The sequence below is a fragment of the Silene latifolia genome, chromosome Y (assembly GCF_048544455.1).
Source record: "Silene latifolia isolate original U9 population chromosome Y, ASM4854445v1, whole genome shotgun sequence".
In the NCBI taxonomy this organism is placed as follows: Eukaryota; Viridiplantae; Streptophyta; class Magnoliopsida; order Caryophyllales; family Caryophyllaceae; genus Silene; species Silene latifolia.
In genome coordinates this window covers 380,391,767-380,403,883 of record NC_133538.1, presented here as the reverse complement: position 1 = coordinate 380,403,883, position 12,117 = coordinate 380,391,767, and the positions used below count along the sequence as shown (strand labels likewise).

At 40.9% G+C, this 12,117-nt stretch overlaps 1 protein-coding gene across 1 annotated transcript; it reads left to right on the top strand.

The window, feature by feature from the left end:
- The first annotated feature begins 8,672 nt into the window (after window positions 1–8,672).
- LOC141631941 (uncharacterized) lies at window positions 8,673–9,149 on the top strand. The gene has a single exon (XM_074444543.1). It carries the CDS (start codon window positions 8,673–8,675, stop codon window positions 9,147–9,149), a length of 477 nt encoding a protein of 158 aa, XP_074300644.1.
- Window positions 9,150–12,117: the final 2,968 nt, after the last annotated feature.

Below are 12,117 nucleotides of genomic sequence, written 5' to 3'. Positions count from 1 at the left end.
AAATCACAAAGCAAACCATGCCAAATTTTCTCTCAAGTTATTGTTAACCAATTAAGAATGTTGGGGAAATTTCTATTCATTTTCAAGTTGCCATAGTCCTCATCTTTCCTATTCCATATCCTGTTTTGTGACATGGTTTTATAGCATGACAAGGTCAACAAGGAACACCCATGGAAGACAACCCCGCCAACAACCAGAGACCCCACCCGTGATTGAAGACCCTGGGTACCCGGGCATTGATATGAAAGCGAGGCTTAAAAGAGCACTTTTCTTACCTTAGCCGGTAGACCCATGAAACTGACAAGGTGCGCGTCCCAAAGATTGTTGGCATGGACGGGAATAGAGGAGGATATGGAACACATATTTACTAGCCTTGGATTTGATGGCCTATACACACTTAGGAAAAAGTGCTACCGAAACTTAACCCTTTAGTTTTTGAGTTCTTACCGATATGACAAGGTTGCTAAGAGAGTGATCTGTAGACATAAAAACACCAACTTTGACATGTCTTGTGCCGAGTTTGGGGAGGTTTTGGGAGTGTCAAATGGGAAAGAAACCCACCTGGAGGAGCCATCAAAGGGGATGAAAACGACAAGATAAATAGGCTTGTATACCGGAAGGGAACGTAACTTGGTAAGTGCCATGAAAGCGAATGATGTGGAACACCCGACTTTGAGGATTTTCTTACGGTTCATGACCTTTTTGTGTTTCGGGAGAGATGATGTCAGAAAGCCTAACTTCACTTAGGTTTTACTCTTGAGCTCGTACTTGAACCCATTTAAAGAAAAACCTTTCTTCTTTAGTGCCATATCCATAGTGTGCCTTGCCGTGGAGAGAATGACTAAGTCGGAGGCGAGCTCTTTAGATTGTCGAGCCCTCATCACCAAACTCATGGAGAAGCTCGTAAGGTTTGAGCCCATGGGAATGATTAATCCATGACCGAGGGAGTGAGATATTTCAATCATCTTCACATGGAAAAATTGAAGTGGTTTAAAGAGTTGGGCGTAGATAAGTGTGCTTGAAAGGTAAAAGGGGAACGATGGATGAGGCTTCCCACGATGGATGACCTATTGGCGACTAACCACCTTGAGGTAGTAGATGAACCTCGCCCTCCACCGCAAACCTATACCATTTCGGTGAAAGTTCTCTTTGAATTTGATGCGGAGGGTAGACCTAAAACCCCTTCTCCTCCGAGTGATAGCCCGACCTTGCAAGCACCAACCCTCCCGATCGTGTGAGTGCCATTACCTCTTTCGCCTAGAGGTGGATTGTCTCCACCAAATATTGGTGAGCGTCCCCCATAATCCACCATTCATGGACCCATTTTCAAAGGAGCATAGCTCACCTATCATGTGAACAATGACCTAGTGATGAGGATCATGCTTGAGTTGGCATAGAGCCAAGGTGTGTGACCCCCACACAAGCCGAGTTTTTGGACCAAACGGGGAGATGACTCGGGCATTTTACAGGCCTATGGCATGGAACCGGCGGAGTGAAATGCTACTCCCCATGAGGTCGGCTCATCCGGAGCGGCTAAATGGAATGTGGAGTAAGAGGACGACGATGGCGATGATAGTGCTAGTGACGGAGAAGATGAGGAGTAGGAAGAAAGATGCGGGTGAAGAGGGAGTTCTTCCACTAATCTTTGATATCTTATGGGTCGAACTTTGAGTAGTATTAGTATCGGTTGTTTAACTTGTTTCTTTTCATTAATAACGGGTTATAATAGTGGCCATAAGGCCAAGAGTTAGCTTGAATATGGTTAGTCGGTTATGTATTAGTCACCATTGGAGATTATTTGCATTTGTATGGTAGAGTAGGTAAACTTGGAACCGATTTTCAGAGCAACCGTGTTCTGCCTAGGTAACACTCGGCTGAGTGCCCCCTGCACTCGACCGAGTAGTTCCTACACTCGACCGAGTGACCTATTTCAGGGTCCCTTTGCCCATATTTAACCAAGTAATAGACTTATACCCTTCATTCTACAATTTTACCGTTCACAATGAGTCTACATGGACACCATACCCTTGTGTGATTAGTCTTCTCGTGAATTATTTACGCTTGGCAATGTTTTATGGCGTTTTATCACCCTAAAATGTTTAATTGGCAAGTATTAATTTGAAAAGATTAACGCAATAACTAAAGTGATAGGGTAATCTCATGTAGTGCATGATAGTCTCCGCGATATTTTGAACATGTCCATGTTACGTGATGGGTGCCATTTATATGTCTTATAGTGGTTATTAAATGCATGATAGATTATCGTAGTCTTTGTCTAAGCGGTAGTGTTTGGGATGAATGGAGGAAACATGTTTAATCATATGGTAGACTTGACGTGACATGCACGTGGCATGATGAATACGAAAGCGAGGATATTGGAGTAATTGAGTCGTAATACAAGTAGTACGTGGTTATTTTGCAACTATTTTATGAAATAACACATTTTTTTTTCCAAATATGATATGGATTTTGTAACATGTATATGTGTATGGTCATGATAGTTGTGAGAAGACAATACTGCGGACCAGGATTTACCTATGAGGATAAGACGTTATACCGTGAGTTTGACCTCGTATCTTGACTATGTGAGGAACCCATATGATGAAGTGAGATAGATGGTATTATGGTCAGAGGAGACCCAATTGTGGAATTAGGTTTGCAAGGGAGTGTGATAAACTCGGAAGTTTCTGTTTACGGACACTATCATGTAGGTAATGAGAGTGTTATCATGAAAGTTGAACAGTGAACTTTGGGACGAATTCTCTTTTAAGAGGAGTAGATGTAACAATTGGGAATTTAAGGTGATATAACAAGTATGATATTGTATAATGAGTACAAGAAAGTATAAGGATAGAGGAAACGAGGGAACATGGTGAGAAAGACGAGGATGATGTTAGCACACTGAGTGTCAGAATGATGATGAGGGACATTACGGAAAGTAAAGGAAGTGTATGAGAACCGATAGTGAGACTTAAGGAAGTGAGTATGAAAGAAGAGTTAAGGCGAATTTCGGGGACAAAGTTTATTTTAAGGGGGGAAGATTGTAATACCCGGATATTTGGAGACTGATAAGGGAACCTTGGGATGCGTGAGAGGACCCTTAGCCTTTACAGGAAGCTACTCAAGAGTGACACATAGCTGTACAGTGGACCTAGTGTGAGCCATGCTAGACCTAGTGAAAATATAGTGGACCGAGTAGGTTCCACTCGACGGAGTACACATCATACTCGGCTGAGTGTGTGACACTCGGTCGAGTAGTCCTGACACTCGGCCGAGTGTGTCGTGTCAGATCTTGTCTTATATAACTCGTAATTCCTCATTCCATCAAACCCTAAATCTTTTCCCCTTCTCTCTCTTCAACCTCAAACACTCTCCCCTCTCTCTAAAACCCTCCCTAACCTTCTTCCATGAAACCCAAGCTTAAAGATGTTGAGCCACTACCTTCTCCTCCACCACTCGCCTATTTTCATGGTAAGTCAAACCTTCACCTTTCTTCATCTTTTATTTAGACTAATACTAGATTTAGGGGTTTTGGGATGTCTTATTAATTAGAGTTATGATTGTAGTTATGGGTATTTAAGGGAAGGGTTATTACATAATGAGAGACTATGAGATGTGTTGTAATGGTATCATTTGACCTATGTAGGATATGACGAACTAGCAAGTCGGATGTTGTTTTTCAAGTTGCTAATGAAGTCTTGCTATGAGGTAGGGTTTCCCTAATCGGTTTTCATTATTTATATATAACTATTTGTGCCTTGCGTTAAACTTATGTTGGTTATCTTGGTTTCAGGTTAGCGGTATTGTTTTCGTATTATTGGATGGGGTGGAATGGTGTTGTTAGTGAGGAGGTGTTTGAGGGACACCGACCTTGCGCCTGAGATTGCTTATTAATGGTTCAGGTTACCGGGTTCATGTTGCGATGCGAACTCAGTTACACCGTGTTGCGTTGCAGCTATCTTGGGCTACGGTCCAGTAGGAGTGGTGACGGTGTTGCGATACTGTTACCGAGATGGTGATGAGACAGAGATGAATGTATTGGGTTTGGTGTGTCGTGTGTGTGTGTGTGTGTGTGTGGCCGTAGACTTGTGGTTAATGGTGATTATATGTATGATTGAGACTAACGTTTGTGTGTCTGTGTAAATTGTCACCTATTTCTGGGGTCGCCTGTGTTGATCCATATGATATTTCGGTCATATAGGAAGCAGTTGTATTGCAGGTCTGGTTTCTACTCTGAGCGGGACATGGTGCGTGCGATGGACTCACTTGAGAGTAGCGAGTCACCTCATCGAGGTGGCGTAGATTACACTAGAGATATATGTGTTGTAGTAAAGAGATTTTCCTTTCTATGTACATCGCCTTGTAACGACTTTAAACTTGTTTGTAATAAAATGTTTCGTTAGTGGAGTTTTGATGCTCTACCTCGGGAAATTGAGATGGTAACACCCATGGTTACCTTGGCCGGGTAAGTGGGGGTGTTACATATATGAAATATCATTTAAATACTATTTAACTCATTATAAAAATACGGAATATTAAAGTCTTCCCCCCTTAAAATGAACTTCGTCCCGAAGTTCGTATCGCTCTTAACACAACAAATTATTTAAGAGTATCACCCTTGTCTAAAATCTAACAGTAATTAACACAATACCGACATGTAGTATTACACTCCATTCCCCTTAAAGAAACTTTGTCCTCGAAGTTTAACATTATCCTGAACAGTTGTAACTACACGCTCCCAGACAACGCTATACACCCCCAAACAACGTGCTTGTAACATAGTTCATAAGTCACCATAACATGAACATCGCTAGTTGTTGGTGGTTCACACACTTTACCCCTGAAGGAAAAGGTTACGTCCTCGTAACTTCAGTCCATTGTTGTCTCCCTATCTTGTACGGCCCATAGGGTTGAGATTCCCAATGGTTAACTCAACTATTTACTCTTCCTTATTGTTGTAACTACCTCTGGCACACTACCCCACTCTAACATCCTGGCACTGTATTCATATGGTCAATTATAGGCCATGAACAAGTGTGAGCAACTGTCGAAAATCGTAAAGCAGCATTCCATGTCTATATTGACATTGATGTCAAACTCACAGGGCATAATTCAAGCATTAGAGCACTTCGGCTTGTAGCTTGGCACAAGGCCTTCAATCTCAACGTTAAATTCAAACCTATCTCAACAGGAGTGTCATACTTGTCAAATGTTCATATTAAACTTTTAGTTACTCAACCACTAGTTCATGTCAAGGGATTTGGCCTTTGAATACAATACCAGACAATCCACAATCATTCATTACTCAGGTCATGAAAGCTGATTTCATATCACACCCGGCTAAAATATGCAACTACCGGTAAGCTAACTCAACAACTGCACCTTTTGCAAATATTAGGTACAACAAAACAGGAATCACTTGGGTACACTTGACATCTTCAGTATCTTGATGTTTAAACTAAATGATCGCCAACAACTAGTATTATTACCATTCTACGTAAGACATCTACTACTGAAGCAGCATTCATTCATAGCCTTGCACGTTCATTTGTGTCATAGAAACTAGTCAGGCAACAATTAGCAGAGCAAGTACGGTTATAAGTTTTGTTATATACATGTAAATAAACATTGTCACATATTATGAAAGATACCAGACATATTTGTAGATACTTACTGTGATGAAGGAACGCATCATGCCGGATACCGTCATACTTATAAACATAATCTCAGACATGCAGTATTATCTAGACTGAACGATACAAATTCCTCCCCCCTTCCTTTCGACTTACAATCTCAGACATTCATATCTCGGTGTCATACTCGTAAGAAATAAGCAATTACATGCTACCATCTAAGGAAACCACCATTACATGAACACTCATACAAGTATATAAATTAAGAAATAACATTCAAGCTTCGAGGTTTGGGCTCACCTTCTTTGTCAACATTTGCAACATATACCAATAAAAACGCAGAGATAATCCATAAAAACAACACTTCAAATTTTATTAATGTATCGCAACCTTATTAAAAGCAACCATGAATTCGTGTCTAGCACATACTCCAAACAGGATGTAATAAACTATAACGGTATATACCTGTCGTTTGACTCCATCGTTCTTTATTTAACGTACCACAAGATAAAAAAAAATACACGTAATTGAAATAGATAGAATTAAATAAACATGAACTAAGAAGGTTTTCTCTGGTCACAGCTTCATACTACTCTCGAAATCGTACTTCCGAAACGAAACCAGCCGTATTTCCTAGATCCAGGGGTGTATGACTCTTTCACTATAACCACGTCATCACCAGAATCACAGTCAAAGTCAAGATGACCCTCCTCCCTAGGTTCATTCACCTCCTCAAATTCGTCATTGCTCTCCCCTTTGTCTTCCTTGGTGGCACTACTAATCTCCATTACTTCGAGGTCCTTACCAGAATCTTCAGACAGTAACTCCTCAAGCTCAGCCTCATTATTCGTACGACTAGATTGTCCTTGTTAACCCTTTTTTGCAACTTGTTGCCCCTTTTAGTAATAGTAATGATCTCTCAGCCTCGCGGAAATAACCTCATAATTCCTGTCTTCTGGATATTTATTACCTCCCTCATAATCTTGGTAGTAACATAAGCATTCAGTATGCCTAGCATAGTCCCTCACGAATATTCTCTTAGCGTCTCCCATTTCACCTTTCTCAGGAAGGGTGTTGTTGGGCCTGATATTTCGCACTATCTACAACATTGGTTCCTACCTCGACCTGACAATCAGTACAGAAGTGCCAGGGTAGCTCAGGATTGGCACCGGGCAGGAAAGGACAACAGTCAAGTGTAAAGATAATATTTGACTAAGTCAGCAAGGATTATATGTGATAATTACCATATAAATTCAGTAATTAAGAAAGTAATTAAGGTGGACAATTAATCATGGAGACAGGACATTTATCAGGGTAAATAAGAGCAATTAAGAGGCAATTAAGGGCGCCATTAAGAGGGAATATGACGCCGTTAAAGAGAAGATTATTCAGCCGTTCATGGGTAACTATATAAGGAAAAGCCAAGATCATTTGAAGACACATTCCATCATACTACAAGCAACATAACTACAATACTTAGAGAAAATACATTATATTGTGATCCTAACATTATTATTCTCTCAAATCATAGTGAAATCCTCTCCAGGCTTGGTGCTCGTGGTTTTGTTCCCATTTAAGGATTTTCCACGTATAAATTCTACTGTCTTATCTTTTTTTTCTTACTTGCCTTACATTACGCATATTCTGTCCTGCCCTGCAGTCGTTATAGATAAAATTGAGCTACTTAACCCCGCAATCATTCTGCCCTGACCTGATTTAGCCTTGCGTAGAATCCACCCTAAACAATTGGCGCCTACCGTGGGTGCATCTAGCTTATTAAAATCTTTTTTCCTTTTTCACAAAAAAAAGAAAAAAAAAAAGAAAAGTATCAAAAAATGGCACAACCCACCCTTGAAGAACAATTGAATGCTGCTTTGCAACAACTAGCAGAAATGGAGATCTGAAAGAAAAAATGGCCCGGTTTGAGGCTGAAATTTTACAGTTGAAGGAATCAGAGTCAGCCTTGAAACAAAAGTTGGAGAAAATTCAGGGATCAGACTCTAAAATCTAGGCAGGAACCGCAATCTCATCAATTATCAAACACTTTGATTTCTCAAAATTTGGGAGTCTGAGTGGTGCAAAGAAAGTGATCAACGTAGATGAGGATGACATTCCCAAAAATGGCAAAGAACAACCTGATGAGAGAGAAGCGGCTGTCATGATGGCAATAGTCCAAGAAATCAAGAAACTCAATGAAAAATTCGAAAAAATATTTGGAATACTTGCCAGCATGGAAGAAGCTGCCCTAGATAGCTATGCTGACTCACCTTTTGTGGACGAGATAGCTAAGGTGGATCTCCCCAAGAAATTTGTGATTCCACCTATGAGAACCTATGATGGAACCTAAGATCCACAAAACCATGTGGCCTTCTATAAACAAAAAATGTTGGCTACGTCAATTCCAAGCGACTTTAAGCAAGTTTGCATGTGCAAAGGATTTGGAACAACCCTGACCGGTCATGCGCTACAATGGCATATTAACCTGCCAAATGGAAGCAACAAATCCTTTGCTGACCTGATCAACACCTTCAACTAGCTGTTTGCAAGCAACAGGGAATTGGAGAAGCGTTTCAGCGATCTGTACAGGATTACCCAAAAGTGAGATGAGACCCTCAGGGCTTTCCTCAATAGATTCAACAAGGAGAAAGTATTTATTCCCAAATGTGATGTCAGAACAGCAGTAGAGGCATCCAGGCAGGGATTACTACCCAATAGTGATCTCTATGGCGAACTCAACAAGTATCCATGTCATAACTTCGATGACGTTCAGGCCAAGACGCTTGCCTACATCAGGCTGGAGGAAGATAAAAGCTACAAGGTTGGAGTGTCCAGCAAAAGAAAGGGATATGAAAAGACGAACATGAAGAGTGCCAATTACAATAGAGGAAACAATTACAGCACGAACACATATACCAGGCCTGACCACTCAGAAGTCAACCTGACACAAGAATAGCAAGGTAAGGCTAAAGTTCATCCACCTATCTTCGAACATAACTCTACGAAGTAAAATTCATAAATGGCGAATCAGAAATTGGTGGCATGACCAGTTCAGCAGCAAAAACGATAGCCAGGATTCCTCAGTCAAAGTCGCCCTACAAGCCTGGCAATATACTGCCTATCACCTTCAGTGATTGTGACCTGGTGGGCAACCCTGACCTGCATCATGACAGCCTGGTGATCTCCATGCAAGTTGGAACATCCAATGTAAGGATAATCCTGGTAGACGGAGATAGCGTAGTGAACTTGATCATGTTAGACGTGCTCAAAGCCATGAAGATCAATGAGGATCAAATAACCAAGAAGTCCAGTGTCTTGGTAGGATTCAGTGGAGAAACAAGAAACATGTTGGGGAAAATATATCTTCACACCTATGCTGAAGGCGTTGCATCCTATGAAAGATTTGGAATCTTAGACTGCCTATCCTCCTACAATGTCTTCCTGGGCAGGCCATGGATCCATAATGTCATAGTCGTCCCCTCCAATTACAATCAATGTATCAAGATACCAACGGATTAGGGTGTAACACCCCCATACTCCAATTGCCTTACCAGGACCACTTAAGGCATGGAAGTGCTACCATCTCGGTTACCCGAGCCAATGAGAATCACAAGACAATAAAGAAACGTACTTTAAAAGTAAATATAATTTAATTGATTACATGTCTCAAACAAAACTGTTAAATGAAATACAAAGTACTCAAACGGTCCACTGATAAAACTATCAAAGCAACTAGACATTGTCTGACACAGCGGAAGACTTCTAACTGCGACGTGATGACTCCTCCTAGCTATCCCATGCGCATCAATCATACCTGGTCAATATCTTCTCACCACCCCCGAATGGATCACCACAGTTTTTAAAACATTTAAACGAGGTCAGTACTAATCACACAATTTATATAATCCAACAACACAACGAACAACACAGCTCAATCGTCACAGATATACACCGAACTCCATCACCAACTCCACAATACTGACAACAAACTAAAGTTTGTAGTCCTGCCAGAGTGCCCATCGCAACAGGTCATTCCACGCCGCCAGTGGGGGACCGCAGCCGTTCCCACCTAATCCCCGCTCATCTCCGTCGAACGATAAACCTAAATTCCTTAATGTGAACATCCCTTCTGTGGCGGGTTCCACAGAAGGCGAATAATGGGCGTGAAGCCACTCCCGCAAGTGACTCCACTCAGCCAGGGACGCGCCCCGAAGAACAAAGACAGATACAAACAATCACAACTACTAAACAACAATTAAAACCAACAACCGTCACAATACTCGTATGATAACAATCAACAAACACAAATCACCACCAACATTATGGGACTAATACTGAGTATGGAAAACCCTACCTGGAATGCAATACAGTCATATGATCTCAACAGCTGTTACCAAAAGGCATCTTCTACGAATCCTCCTGCTAACATATGATCATACAATTACTACCAATCAAGAAATACAAGAAAACTCCCAAATCCCCAAATTAGGGTTTAACTAACTTTAACGAAATACTATAAAAACAGTACGTAGATCTTACCCTCGACGCAAGGATTACAACGATATAAAGAAAGCTAAAATACGACCTTTCAAGCTTCGGGATTTGCCAATAATGCGATTGATGCGAAGAACGTTGATTGTTTTCTCTTTGAAAATAATTAGGTTTGTAAAAGTGTTTAAAGAAAGTGACGGGAGTGTTTATATATTAATTCGCATTATTAATAAAACCCGACAAATCATCCCCCCGTAAACCGGCTACTCGATCGAGTAACTGACGTACTCGATCGAGTGCCGCCTGCTCGATCGAGTACCAAGGCTACTCGATCGAGTACCCAACAGATCAGAAACTATTTTAAAACGCAAAATACACTTACTCGACAGAGTATGGCCCACTCGATAGAGTACCCAGAGACTCATAAAACCGTAGTATTACAGTCTTCCCTCCTTAAAAGGAACTTCGTCCCCGAAGTTCAACCCAAACATAAAAACAAACATACTAACTCGACCAAGACACAACAACGCAACTAAGAACTCAAAACAAAACCCCAACCTATAAAACATGAAATCATGAACTCTTAACACCAACTCCACCAACTATTCCTACCTCCACAACATGGCTCACGATATCGTATCAACTACATCATAGACTCTGATGACACTAATTCCATACACTACTAACTACCATCCACTAACATCAAACGGAATATTACATTCTACCACCCTTAAGGAACTTCGTCCCCGAAGTTTACTCACACTCATAACATTATCTTCCAACTGTCAAAACTATCGAACTCATAATCATCATCTTTCAACTGTCAACACTATTGAAATATTCTCGCACTCCTAGACATCACACTACTACAAGCACAGTCACTACCGTTAATAAAATCAACCACAATACGAATCAATCTTTTATTCTACATCTAGACTCAAACTTCCAAATCTACTACCACTTGTACAACCATTAAACTCTCTTTATCGCATCCTACTCCTCTTAAGATAAATGTTACGTCCTCGTAACACACTAATACTAGATCCTAGCTATATCTTCTCATTATTCTCATCACCACCGCATGTCAAAGATAACCACCTATACTCTAAACACTCGCCATGCATATATCTAAGGCTCTCTTACTTAAACAATTCTCATACTTCAATTCACTCGTCCCACCACCTAACCTATACTTCGAAATCTTTAGCTTAACCCAAAACTTCAACTCTTTCACATTACCGCAACATGACATACCTCTCTATATAAACTATATAAAACTCCCATTGCCAAAAGCATAACTCACGATCCACACTTGTTATGTACACTCACACTAGATCCTCAAGTTCTTTTCTTTCATTACCGCAAAACTCATACATAACTTAACATGAAACCAATTCCCAATACCCTGCACTCACTATCTCAACAAAAGATTACGAACCACCTGCCGATTTCAGCTCATTACAACACATGTTCCACGAATCACTTGCCACGACTATGACTACCGATGCCTCATCTTAAAACAAGATCAAAATTACTGTAACAACTTCTCACAACGGTGTCCAATCAACAGAATATCACTATACCATGACAACAACGAAAACATATACAACTCTCTTCCATATCATACTCTACCCTCATTCCCAAATTGAAACTGGTAAGAAACATCAACAAACAAGACAACATTCTACATGTTCAACCAAAACTCACAAGGAACAGCAGCAAACAAAACAACAATCTATGTTTAACTGGTATGTACATTCGAAAACTCGTATCATAATCATCTCCCCTATTCCACCACAACCGGTGACGGCATCGCAACACCGCCACCAACAGCCACACCGCGGTGCGAAAATACCCGCATCACAACACTAAGTACCGTGCCCGGATCACCACCCGAGGCACCATAACCACACCGATAGACATCACAACATACACAATCCCATAAACACTGACTCAATATAACACCTCGGACAAGAAAAACTTACTCAAGACTGCT

Excerpts from the sequence above, each read along its gene's own strand:
- LOC141631941 (XM_074444543.1), top strand. The coding sequence starts at position 8,673 with ATGACCAGTTCAGCAGCAAAAACGATAGCCAGGATTCCTCAGTCAAAG.